Genomic DNA, 14,263 nt, shown 5'->3' on the forward strand with positions numbered 1-14,263 from the left:
ATATACACAGTATGCTTTTAGGCAAGAAAGAAGGAAACATTTCAAATGTGCTTATCTTTGCAAACAGAAGCACAGGGAGGATAAACCATAAAATACTGAAGCTGGTATAGACAAGGAAGTGTGAAGGAACAGGACTGAAGGAGTATGGAAGCTAGCCATTACTTTTCTGAATGTGCCTTTTTGTAGAGTTTGACTTTTATTTTTTTTATTTTTCTATTGTTGTTCAAGTACAGTTTTCTGCCTTCCCCTCCACCCCTCCCCATAGCTTTACTTTGAAAAGCATGTTAATTTCTACATCTTCAGAAAAAAATCAAATAAGAAAGGATATGAGAAGGGGACCTGTACCTGAAAGCACACTGAGACGAGTAAGCCCAGCTCGATCTCACAGGGGCACCACACCACAGTAACAGGCAAGGCAGGAGGAAGGGCCAACCCAAGGAAACTCTGAACACGGTGCTGGATTCTGTGTCCACAGTTCCAGCTTGGTGCTCTGTGAGTGAAAGCACTGCACAGCACTGTACAGCACTGTCGACTTCAGTGGTTTGCCCAAAGCAATCCTGAAACTGTTTTTGATGTATTTTGGGATTGAGGAAATGAGTACATGTGTTACTGGTGTTGGCAGCCAAGGTTCTCATGGCCAAAAAAAAGGACATATAAATATAAAACAAGGGAAGGCAAGAAAGAACTCTGTGGGGCCCTGCCCAGGTAGGTCAGTTGGTTAAAGAATCATCCCGGGGGCTTCCGGCAAGATGGAGGAATAGGTGGACGCACCATACCTCCTCATACAACCAAGATTAGAAAACCAATAATTTACAACAATAATTTACTATCAGAGTAACACCCAGATCCGGCAGAGGATTTATCTGAATGGAAGTCGGGCAGCCAAGAAGCTGAAGTAAACGTGTTCATCCGGACTGGTAGGAGAAGACGAGCCGGCGGGCGTGGGGCTGGCTCCGGTCGGTGGCGCGCTGAGGTCGGGGGAAGGTTTGGCACGAAATCGGCGCAAAAGCCATCCGGGGGTGCAAGAAGGCAGCGGTGATCCCTGAGTACGCAAGCTGTGGCTGGCAGACCCAGAGGGGCAGCGATTGTGGACCAGGGCAGAGCTCGCGGCCCGGAAGCCCAGACAAGGGTCTGAGTCCAGGGGAACGGAACTACCGCCATTGTTTTCTCCCGCCCCGCCCCGCCCCCACATATAACGTCACAATCTAGCAACTGGGGTGCCCAGCCCCGGTGAGCACCTAAGGCTCCGCCCCCCACCATAACAAGAGCAACCAGACCGGGAAAAAAAAAAGGAGAGACAGGGGGAAAAAAAAATATGTTTTCAACAGAGCAGATCAGTCCCCCAGGACTCATCCTTTTGAGCGACCAAGAATTAGCCAATGTATCAGATGCGCAGTTCAAAACACTGGTGATCAGAAAGCTCACGGAACTGGTTGATTTTGGACGAAATTTAGATGAAAGAATGCAGATTACCATAAAACAGATGCAGGAAGACACGCGGAGGAGAGCCAATAGTGAAAGGAAGGAATATGAGTCTCAAAACAATACAGTGGACCAGAAGGAAGATAGAATCAACCAAGCAGGAAAGCATGATGAAATAAGAATCCAAAAGATTGAGGAAAAGATTAAGAGCATCCAAGACACCTTTAAACATTCCAATATCCGAATTATGGGGGTACCAGAATCGGAAGGGGAAAAGCAACAGATTGAGCATGTATTTGAACAAATAATAAAGGAGAACTTCCCCAATCTGGCAAAGGGAACAGTCTTCCAAGAAATCCAAGAAGCTCAGAGAGCCCCAAAGAAGTTGGACCCAAGAAGAAACACACCAAGGCACATCATAATTACATTAGCCAAGGTAAAAATGAAAGAGAGAATCCTAGAAGCAGCAAGAGGTAAGGGGACAGTAACCTACAAAGGAGTTCCCATCAGACTGTCGGCTGATTTCTCCAAAGAGACCTTACAGGCAAGAAGGGGCTGGAAAGAAATATTCCAAGTCATGAAAGACAAGGACCTACATCCCAGATTGCTCTATCCAGCAAAGCTCTCATTTAGAATGGAAGGGCAGATAAAGTGCTTCTCAGATAAGGTCAAGTTAAAGGAGTTCATCATCACCAAGCCCTTGTTTTATGAAATGCTAAAGGGACTTATCTAAGAAAAGAAGATAAAGAAAAGACATGTATAGTAAAAGGACAGCAAACACAAATATTAACAACCACACCTAAAGCAAAACCAAAAGAAACTAAGTAAACAACTAGAATAGGAACAGAACCACAGAAATGGAGGGCACATGGAGGGTTAGCAGCAGGGGGGTGGGAGGAGGAGAGAGGGGGAAAAGGTACAGAGAATAAGTAGCACAGAATGTAGGTTGAAAATAGATAGGGGGAGGGCAAGAATAGTACGGGAAATGTAGAAACTAAAGAACTCATAAGTATGACACATGGACATGAACTAAAGGGGGAAATGTGGGTGGGAGGGGGTACAGGGTGGAGGGGAGAGAAGGTGGGAAATGGGACAACTGTAATAGCATAATCAATAAAATATATTAAAAAATAAAAAAAAATTAAAAAAAAAAAAAGAAGAATCATCCCAACATGCCAAGGTTACGCATTCCTTCTCCGGTCAGGGCACATGCAAGAAGCAACCAATGAGTGCATAAATAAGTGGAACAATAAAGCAATGTCTCTCTTTCCCCCTCCCTCAAATAAATAAAAAAATTCTATATGTATGTGTGTGTACACACAGGCACATACATATATACACACATACATGTATGTATGTATGTATGTACACACACATAAAATCCTTTGTTCTTGATACATGGTTAACCCTCAATAAATGGTAGCTATCAATTTTTAAAAAGTGAATAAAAGGGACGGTGTGACTTGCTTACAGTGGAAGGCCAAGTGCTCACTCACAAATACAGAGGGAGTGGGAGAGCTAGAAAATCAGTACTGTGCAAGAATTATAATAAACGACTGGATCAGGCAAGAAGCCTCAATGAATACTAGATCTACAGAGAAATTTTGAAGGGAAACAGGGTATTTGCATTGAATTAAAGTATCTCCTCACTGATTACTTATTAGTTGCAAAGGAGAAAAAAAACAGTAATTATACAGTTAAAAATCAGGAAACACCGTGACTGGGTGGTCAAATTTAACCAGTGACAGGAAGGCAGTCACCATGTGCCTCCAGCTGTGATACCCTGAGAGGGACACAGCCTCACCTGTGCAGCCTTCCCTCTGGGAACACAGAGCCTCGGTCTCATCACAAGGAAACAAGAGACTCATGAGAAATGAGAAACTTTTTTGTTCTTCAGAAATGAAAAAAAAAAACTGTATTCCTCAAAAATGTCAATGTCATAAAAACCCAAAAAATACTATAAAAATGTTCTAGATGAACTACTACACTGTATACCTGTAACTAATACAAAATAATACTGAATGTAAACTATAATCAAAATAAAATTTAAATTTTAAAGAATGGGGAAAATGTTCCAGAGATTAAAGGAGTATAACTAGATCTATTCCAGAAGGGGAAAATGATATTAAGGACAGTATTAGGTCACCGGAACCCAGAACGTGGATGACAGAAACCTTAGATCAACATAAATTTATTAGTTGATAACTGTACTTTGCTTATATCACAGATCATCCTTATTCTTAGGAACTATATAATGAAGTATTTTAAAAGACATACAACATGTGAAACTTACTCTTAAATCATTCAGAAAAACATCATGTGTTTGTAGATAACAAATGAAAAAGAAATGTTAATAATAACTGAATGTGAGTAACAAGAGGTAACCATTATTTTACTTTATGTCTTTAATCCTCCCCTGAGGAAATGTTATTGATGAGAGAGAGAGAGAGAGAGACACCAACTGGTTGCTCTTGTCCGTGCCCAGCCAGGGATCAAGCCTGCAACCTTTCGGTGTACAGGACAATGCTCAGCCTACCAATCTACCTGGCCAGGGCTGATTTTGTATTATTTTCATTTTTGCAGCTTTTTTGTAAATTTGATGTTGTTTTCAAATAATAAGATTTTTTTAAAATCTATAGTTCCTTTGAAAATGTGAAGGAACCCTAGGGGGACCTCCTGGACTTGCTGACAAACAGTGACAACTCCTGGCCATCCTCACTTCCTGTGTACTTTTCTCAAAGCAGCCCCGAGAGTTCGGCCAAGCGGGTCTGATTACGAACGGCCAGAGGTGCCAGGAGTCTTTTACTTCTATGTCCTGTCACTGGGTAAGTTTAGCTGAGGTTAATTTCATGAGGCATTATACATAAAAGTAAGCAGAGCAGAATCTTTCTTCCCCCCCCCCCCCCCCATTTATTTAACAAATGTGCTTAGAACATGCCAACTTCTGGGCTTACTGCTGGAGAATGCATTTTCTTCCTGTTGATGAAACCAAAAAATTTGGGTATGATCCAAAACTCCTCTGTATCTTTCACAAAAACATTCAATCTGCTACTAATCAGAAGCAATTTTGCCTCCAAAATGCCTCCCAAATCAGCGCACTCCTCTCCACCCCTGCAGGGACCACCCTCTCATCATCTCCCCTGATTGGTCTGCAGTCTCCTACTTGCCCGCCTGTTTCCCCCTCCATGTGCCGCCCTGCAGCCAGCGCTCTTTCTGAAATGTAAATCTGGTCAAAGTGAGTGAAACCCAGGACTTGATATAACACCCAGATACCCCTGAAGTTCATCAGCCAGTGTCAAGATCGAGCACATGCATACAGGTAAGAGACGGCCTCTCCCAGAAAGGTAAGACTGAACTGGTACGCTGGGACCTTCCACCCCCATCGCCATGTGGATGGGCGAGCATGGTAAACCTGCCCTTGCTGCCTTCTGACACCCACAGCCTCTCCTCCTGCACCTGTCCTGAATCCACTGAACCCAATCTCACTATGCTCCCTATCTCTGTCAGTCACCCCAAGTAATGCTCAGCACATACCCTAGTCTGTCCCATTCTCCCACTGCTACCAACTCCTGAAACCCTCCCTTCATACCCTCTGGAATTCATGGTCTGTCATCAGCAAATCCCTTACTTCCTCAACCCATTCTCTCATGCTGCCTTCACCCTCTTGGGCCAGCGGAAACCTGGCTCTCTGCTGAGCATACTGTCTCAACTGCATTCCTCTCAAGTGCTGGCTGTTCCCTCTTTGTCCTCTGGGCCACTGGGCCTGAAAGTAAGGGGGAATCCTGCTTTCTTCCCACAGCCACTTGCAGACCATTCTCTCTCTTCCCCCTAAACTCCCAGATTTCAATCAGACCAGGTCACACCACCTGCAGTCTCTGTGGCGGCTGTCACCCGTACAGGCATCTCCCTCGCATATGGATGCCACTGCAGTCACTCTCACTCTGTCTTGTGTTAATTATTGGAAATTTCAATATATAAATAATAGAAATGATCCCTCCAACACCCAGATATATCAGTTCCCTGAGCATCCCTCCTCCAATGATGCGGTCTTCCTCCCAACCCCAGGCGCCCACTCGCATGCTCGGAACTCTACAGCAGGGTTTTTCAGCTTCAGCACTATTGGCATTTGTGGGGGGGGGGGGACTGTCCTTTGCCAATTTACAATATATTTTGAAATGTTTAACAGCATATCCAACCTCTCCCCTGTAGATGACAGTAGCATCCCTATGCCACCCAGCACTGGACAACCACAAATGTCTCTAGATATTACCAAATATCCTGGGGGTGCGAGGAAGGGAGTGAGAAGTAATTGAGCCCCATTGAGAACCACTGCCCTAGGCCTTTGCATGTATAATAACTGAAGTCCCTCCACAATCTCAAGCCTAGCACCTCCCTTTCTGACCACCACCCTCTCTCTCAGCTCACTCCTCCAGTACTCCACCCCGATAACCTTTCCTCGCCACCAAGACCTCCACTCACAGACATGACCATGCTTTCCCTGTCCTTGCTTACCTCCTTATCCAGTCTCAATTCCATGGTAAGTCACTGTGGTGACTGCCCTGACCCACGGGAGTTCCTTGGCCTCCTCCTCTTTGCACTACTCTCTTGACAAAGCCAGCTCTCCACTTGCTTCCTGCCTGCACCAGTGCTGCAGAACACGGCTGGAGAAACACACACTGTGATTGTCTCACTTTAAATTCATGACCCTCCATACCACCATGCTATCATATTATACCATCAAGCCACGTGGTCCCTGTCTGATTTCTTTCCAAAATTACTATTTTGTATCTTCCTCTTCCTTTGGACCCTCAGCACCTCCTCCTCAACCTCAGTCTCAGTTGATGAACTTGCCACCTAGTTCCCTCAAAGTACAAAGCAGAACGACTATCAGAGAACTACCCACTTACCCTCATCTACATTCCTCTGCTCCATCTTCCCACCTGCTAACCACAGGGGGACTGTCCTGCCTGCCCTCTAAAATCAACCCTCCATTTATACACTGGAAGTCATCCCCTGTCATCTACTCAAGAAATATCACCACTCCAGCAATGCTCTCTCTCTCCTATGGTCCCAAATTTTCACCATGTGTCACTTCATTCTCATCAGAGTACAGATGTACTATTATTTCTTCCAACTTTAAACACAAAACAAAAAATATACCTACTTCTTCACCTGTTTCCCCTCTCAACTATCTTCTGACTTATTCCCCTTTGTGCCAAAACTCCTCAAGAGAGTTGCCTACACCTACTCCAATTTCACTATTACCACTTTTATTTTTTCCTACTTAATACACATTGGTTCAGACACTCATTCTCCTATGATGAAACTTCTGGGGTCGTTTGTTTTTATTTATGTTCACACAAGTACTGCAATGAACATGCATGCCCCTTATGATTCTCTAGGGTGCCCAGCCCTAGGAGTGGAATTGCTGGTTACAGCTCACTCTCTAATCCACCAAGCTGGTCTTCACAATGACTTCCTACACTTCCCAAATTCAGTGGCAAATTCTCAGGGCTTATCTTATTTGACACATCAGCATCATTTGATGCTTACCTAATACATGATTTTTACCTAGCAAAGTTGAAGACATTAGTGTTCTTTCTATCTCCTTGGGTGTTCCCTTCTCGGCTCCCTTTTCTGATTCTTCCTCTTCTCTTACCTATATACATTCTCCTAGTGATTTCACACAGTCTCATGGCTTTTAATACCAGTATATGTCAATGATTCTCAAATCTGAATATTCTGCCCAGAAATGAGTCCCAAATTCCAGATTCATGCACACCACTTATGTATATCTCCACTTAGATATGGAGCAGTCATCTCAGATTTCAACGTGTTAAAATGGGACTTCCAATCTCCACCCCCGCCCGACCCCTCCATCAAAAATGTTCCACTTGCAGCCTTCTCTACCTCCAGCTCCATTCTTCCTGCCCTTTCCAGCCAAACACCTTTAAGTCACCAGTATGTCTCTCTCTCTCATACTCCCCCAATCTACAAAACCACATGGTCCAATCCAGAATCCAATAGCTCCTCAGCACTTTGAAGTTTGCTACCCTGGTCTCAGCCACTACCATCTCCACCTGGATTTTTTGAAATAAGGATCAGTTGTTAATGAGTGAACAAGCAAATATCTTTGACCTCAAAGCACTCAGTGAAAATCAAACATTTAATGATAGACTTTTAAAAAATTTAAACCCCTGGCAATAAACATGTATTTTTAAAACCACAAACTAATACATAAGTGGTCAATAGTGGTTTTTTAATTAAAATCAGAAACCAATCAAGGATGTCTTAGGTTGCTAGATTACTTAACACTCTTCTAGAAGTTCTGAAGAACACTATAAAATACAAAACATAAAAAACAGAAATGAGGGAATAATTTATTTTCATTTGCAAGTAATATATGCCATCTATACAAATTTATGAGAACCAATTAAGAACTCTTGGCTACAATATAAGAATTCAGCAAAATGGCCAGTTTGAAATATACATAAAATTGCATAGTTTTCACTTCTACCAGCAAAACTAGCTACAAGACATAATACGAGAAAAAATTGATCCACAATATTAAGAAAAAAGCAAAATATATAAAATAAAGTAAAACATTATTACACACAGTGCACTCACATAACAAATAAATATAATAAAGAAGAAATGCTTATGAAGTATAAAACCCACATACAAATCACATGGGGAAAAGGTACTTAATGTATACATGTATACATTATACATTCATCCTAAGGGGCAAATCTGAAAGGGGTTTGCACTGAAATAATAATCATTACCTCTGAATTTTAAGTCAATAGTTAATTTTAATTTCCTCTTTAAATTTCTTTTCTATAGAGAATTCCCAGACTTTCTATAATCAACATTTAAGATCTTCTTACTAAAAGTTTTAATTTTCTATGAGGTATTATTTAAATGACACTATCTATTTTGAAGCTTAAATAATACATTAAAATATTTCTAATAATTAGCTTCTGAATCTATCAGAGGAATAAATTTTTACAAATACAGTATTTAGCTGAAGACAACTATTTGTTGCTCTCTCGTGATGGACACTAACAGGCCCACACCAAGACATGTCATAATTAAAATGCCAAAAGTGGAAGATAAAGAATCTAAAAGCAGCAAGAGAAAAGCAGTTACCTACAGGGGAGTTCCCAAAAGACCGTCAGCTGATTTCTCTAAAGAAACTTTGCAGGCAAGAAGAGACTGACAAGAAATATTCAAAGTCATGAAAAAGAAGGGACCTACAGCCAAGATTGCTCTACCCAGAAAGGCTGTCATTTAGAATCAAAGGACAGATAAAGAGCTTCCCAGACAAGAAAAAACAAAGGAGTTCATTATCACCAAGTCATTATTATATGAAATGTTAAAGGGACTTACTTAAGAAAAAGAAGATCAAAACTATGAACAACAAAATGACAATAAAGACATACCTATCAACAACTGAATCTAAAAAAACCAACTAAGCAGACAGAAGAACAGAGACATAATATGGATATAGGAGCATTTTGATGGCTACCAGATGGAAGCATGGTGAGAGAGAATGGATGAAGAGGTGAAGGGATTATGCAGTACAAATAAGTAGTAGTTACAGAATAGCCATGGGGATGTAAAGTACAGTGTAGGAAATGGTGTAGTCAAAGAACTTGTACGCATGACCCATGGACATGAATGATGGTGCGGGGACTGCCTGAGGGAGTTAGGGGTGCTGGGTGGAGGAGGACGAAGGGGGAAAAATTGGGACAACTGTAAGAGCATAATTAATAAAATATAATTAAAAAAGAAAAAGAATGGCTCACTAAGGTTATATCTGAGAAAGAGACTTATGTGTAGATGCAAAGAAATATATGAATACGTAAATAGTACATGTTAATATATTATTAGTATGTAGTAAAATATGTTAATGTGTAATGTTGGACACAGTTAACATTAAAAAGTGGAACTGGACAGTGTTAGTGGCACAGTGTGACACTAGGAAAATCTTTTATCAGGGGGACGTTGCTGTTCTTTTGGGAACGGAGTCTCTGAATTTGGCCGCATATTTACTGAACATGTTGAGTTCAGTCTCTGACCGAACCAGCCAACCAGAAAACCAGCAGAATAAGCATTTCAAACCATTTTTCAAGCTGACTGTGATTACTGTTCCAGGTGATGGGTTTCAGGGGACTTTTCTATTTAATCCATGATTACAGTTAGGCCTCCATAATAATCAACTTAATTTCTACCATTATGTAAATCACTGCCTCACAGAGAGAAGTACTCTGCTGGAGAAAGAAGACCCCTCAAAGCAAGAATGCTCAGCAGACAAATTGCTCTGGTTAAATTAAGGTGCTATTTAATTTTTAAAAGTTTCTTTGATTCAAGCCTGAGTTATGTGACCTGCTGTACCCCCTTACTAAGGATCACTGACACCAGACCCAATGACCCAGGAGCACACGGTGCCTTGGCCCCACCCAAACACCCACTTCTTCTCCCAGCTGCAGAAGGGACAGGCACTGAGCTGAGTGTGTAAGAGACCAGGTCATACCATGCTGACTGCCAGTAAAAAATAACAGGATGATATCAATTTTCTTGTTCCTGTCAGCTAATTATGAAGAAATCTAAGAAGGTAAAAGTTTAAATAGCTGTGACTTTATCAAATATTTATCCCTAGGCAGTAGAAGACATTCAAGGCACTATAATGATAACATAAAAGTCGTTCACCAAAGGACCTCACTCACAAAGATAACTTAGACATAAGGAAAAAAAAGACTCTGAATAACAATAATGCTCCCATGAAAGTCTTATAATTTATTATCATATTCCTACTAAAAACTTGAAACATTGTCTTCAATGTTTTCAGCAAACTGTACACTTTACATCAAGTCACGCGAAGCCTGGGCAAGATGGGAGAAAACTGGATAACCTGACCATCTAATTAATTATACTACTTTTTGGATGATTTTAATTCAATCTTATATTAGCACATTTAAGACTGATACCTCTAATGAAGAGTTGAAAACCAGACTTCCTTCAAACTAGACTGTTAAGAACTACTTTGAGGTTTCTGGACTATCATTTCTTTAAAAATCTGGACTTTCTCCCTCCTTACAAGCTACAACTCATTTCAAAAATCCAATTTTAATTTCATCAATAAACGGCAACATGTCACACAGTTCAGGGAGGGATCACTGCCTTTTTCAAGAGGAGCAAATAGTAGTATCAGGCTTTCAAATCCGGTGTTACATAATCTCAGTAGATCGGTTCATTGATCATTCAGTGGGCATTTATTAAGTACCCGCTGCATGTGAGCTACCACATTCCAGCTGTAGTTACAGCCACACTTTTCCTGTGTCTCACCTTACGAATGTATAAGCACAGGTTTTATTGACCTCTTTTTTACAAGAAATATCTCATCAATTTAAGGTCATTCACTTAGGATTTTGTTCTGCATAAAGCTAGCATTGAAGACAAAGACGGGTGGGTTCTGCTGCACCCTGTTTTCACTCATTTATCCCAGAAACACGGATTCCGGTACTAGCACTTCAGGGAGCATTAATTTCACGGGTGGATTAAAAGGAAGCTTTCATATCTTTGCTCGCTTTTGCCTAGTTTCCTAAAAGCTACCTGTCCAGGCATGAAAGCACCTCCAGGCCCTGACAATGCCGTGCCCGTGTCCCAAACAGTCCTGGAGGACGCTGTCACGCTGCAGAGTGAAGGTCAGCATGTCTGCACCCTCACCTTGCATTCTCCCTTGATAGCATCCAGAATTTCCCACCTGGTTTTTCTGCTACGCCTGTCTAGGGAAATAGCAGAAGTGTAACTCCCTAAAGAGTGTTTAATTTACTTTGGAACAAAATCAGGACACTTTTTAGCCTATGTGCAGACTGCGCCCTTCTGATTATATGAGTCCTACCTGCTCGAACAGTGCAGAAGAGCAAATTACACTAACTAATCATGACTATCACCTGCTCTTCTCTGCCCTAGAAAGATTTATTTCCCTTTGCTAAAACTACAGTAACATTTCTTCTTTATCAACTCATTGATGTTCTACTCACTTCCCTTTCCCTTTCTTGAGAAGTTGTGCATGTAAGTCAATTAACCAGGCTCCTGGTTGCAGTGAAGAAAACACAGCAGTTTTACTTTACAATGTCTTTTCAGTTATCAATAAGTAGACAAGAATCCCCCCTTCTCAGGTAAGCTAAGTACCAAACAAAAACTTACATCTTTTCCCAGTACTCTGAGTTCAAACTGTGTCTCCTTGAAGTGAACCTTTGTAATCCGAGGCCTGGGGGAAAAAAAAAAAGAAAAAGCAGGTGGTGGTGGTGGTGGTGGTGGTGGTGGTGGTATTTTTCCGAATTAACCTTTCAGAATACCAGACAAATACCCAGTACAAAAGCATTGGTTCATACTGCCTCCCTTATATACTGTTGCAATAATTGCGAAGTTCCCTGTGTGTCCTCTGCCCTCGACATCTTCCTTAACAAAACTCTGTTGTCATTCTGTGCTTCTCCAGTAAACACAGACAAACTTGGAAGGCCCAGGCCCTGGCAGTGCTGCTCTCCCAGACACACGGTAGTGCCAGAGACTCCTGAACCCCTCTCAGATCCTCCCCCCACGTATGGTGAAAACTCGGAGCAGCCTTGGGACCACAGCCCACCGGCACACACTAGAACAGGCAGGAAATCCTACTACACACAGCTTCCACGGGCAAGAGTCCAGAATCCCAGTACCTGCAACTGTGACAGAAAAAATATATACTGCTTCACGCTGGGAGGAATCTTACACTCAATTTCACTCATATTTATCAAACACTGGAAATGTGCCTGCTTTCTTTTCCCAATGTTTTATTGACACACAAACCCCATAAACCTAACACATAGAATATATAGCTTTTAATACCAACGCTGCCCACGGTTTACAGTTACTCACCAGAAATACTTCCCCACTTGCTTTTTATTCTTGTAGACAACAACACCGACTGGAGTTAATCCTAAGAAATACTCAGATTTGTTTTCTCCCTGCAAAAACAAACATATTCCTGTAACTATAAATTTAGTCATGTAAATGCACTTTGTCAAATTGTAATTGACCATTCAAACATAATTTGTCAGATTAATGTTAGATCTAGTTGGACTAATAATCAGGCCACTGATGGACCCAGCCCATGTTGCTTCCATGGTGATCTTCAACCCTGCCTGCACATTAACTGGAATCGCCCACACAGCTTAAAATGCTGATGTCTGGGTACTGCCAAAACCAGTTAAATCCAAATCTGTCATGAAGCAGCTCAGGTATCAAACACACGTAAATACCTCAGGTGATTCTCCTGGGCAGCCAAGGACTAAGAACCACTGGCTTCTATCAAGGGTCCCTCCCAAGGACTCATTGATCTTACTTTCTGATGTGAACAATCACGAGACCTCGGTCATCACCACCCTCTCCAGAAAGGGCAAGCAGCCCCCTGCAGGCATACACTTGGATTTTCTAGGTTGCTATCATGCTTCTTTCTTCTTCTGTTTGTGACTTTAACACTGCTTGAAATTTAAAAATGTAATCTCCTCTGGGAAGGACTGAAGGCCCTTAATTTCCAGCAATGATCTCAATTAAGAAAATGGAATTCTGCCTTGGCTGGTGTAGCTCACATGGTTGGAGCGTCATCCCGCACACCAAAAGGCTGAGGGTTCAATTCCCAGTCAGGGCACATAGCTAGGTTGTGGGTTCACTCCCCAGTTGGGACCCATATGGCAGGCAACCAACCAATGCTTCTTCTTTTCTCTCTCTTCCTCTCTAAAATCGATAAACATATTTTTTAGAAAAAGAAAATGGAATTCTGAAATGAAAAAGTTACAGAGTGGGTACCAAGGATATAAACAGAACTGTCTGTTTATGCTCATCTTATTTCTACTCTAAGGTCAAATGAGAGATTACAAAATTATGTTCCCAAGGAACATAAATCAAGTCATAAGTTATGAAAGAATACCAACTGTTGTCCACTTTCATCCCTAAAAATTCAACCTTAAAGGAATGTATGGAATATTCTAATGAATCCAGTTTGTTTACCATAAATTCCCCCCACTCATAAAAGAGTGTTTTTGACCGGCGGTAAACATTATACAAATGCGCAAGTATTTTGCAGAAGACTGTCTCTTTATATATTTCCTATAAAAATATATTTTTTAAAAAACTTTAAACCTAACACGATTCATGTGGCTACAGAAGATAACTATCCCACAAATTGTAGACGTGTTCTTAAAGCACAGCCGCATAGAGCACTTAGTGATCTAATAAGACTGAAATCCAATAAGTTAGGGAACAATCACTTCCCCCAAACATGTAACTTTTATTGCCATATTAATGGTGTACCCAGAGATGCATCTCTCTCCAAACTCTGATCAGCAAAAGACATATTCCAAAATGAATGCATGAATGAGTTATATCATTGTAAGTTTTATCAGGGTTCCTTAAAAATTGAGTACCGTCATTCAACTGACAAACACTCTGTCCATATGTGATCTTTCGCAATTCATTTTGTGTAAAGGTACCTGGCTCATGTTCTCAAACAATCAAATTTGACTATTGCTAACTAAACTGATAAAATGAAAGGCAATCACATTCCATCTCACTGGCACAGAGTAATCAACTGGCGACCTTGGGAAGCTGGCTCACAGGTTAAGACCTAGATCCAGATCATTCAATACAGATTTGATATAATTGCTTGATGATTCCATTCAGCACGTTTTTGTCATTTACTAAAGAAGATCTGCAAAAATATTTCTAATAAGGCAGAGGCAAGAACTGGAAAAGGCAATAACCATAATATTGACAGAACCTGCGGATGCAACGAAGAACC

General features: G+C 41.3%; 1 protein-coding gene across 4 annotated transcripts in view; it reads right to left on the reverse strand.

Annotated features, from left to right (window-relative positions):
• The window catches only part of EPB41L4A (erythrocyte membrane protein band 4.1 like 4A), a 252,216-nt gene that overhangs the window by 88,386 nt on the left and 149,567 nt on the right, over positions 1-14,263 (reverse strand). For all 4 annotated transcript variants that reach the window (XM_036020652.1, XM_036020653.1, XM_036020654.1 and 1 more), the window contains exons 8-9: positions 12,343-12,431; positions 11,635-11,698 (exon numbers count right to left, since the gene is read on the reverse strand). In XM_036020652.1, the coding sequence (XP_035876545.1) occupies positions 11,635-11,698; positions 12,343-12,431 (153 nt within the window). The remainder of the gene's footprint in view (positions 1-11,634; positions 11,699-12,342; positions 12,432-14,263) is intronic.

This window comes from Phyllostomus discolor, chromosome 3 (assembly GCF_004126475.2).
Source record: "Phyllostomus discolor isolate MPI-MPIP mPhyDis1 chromosome 3, mPhyDis1.pri.v3, whole genome shotgun sequence".
In the NCBI taxonomy this organism is placed as follows: domain Eukaryota; kingdom Metazoa; phylum Chordata; class Mammalia; order Chiroptera; family Phyllostomidae; genus Phyllostomus; species Phyllostomus discolor.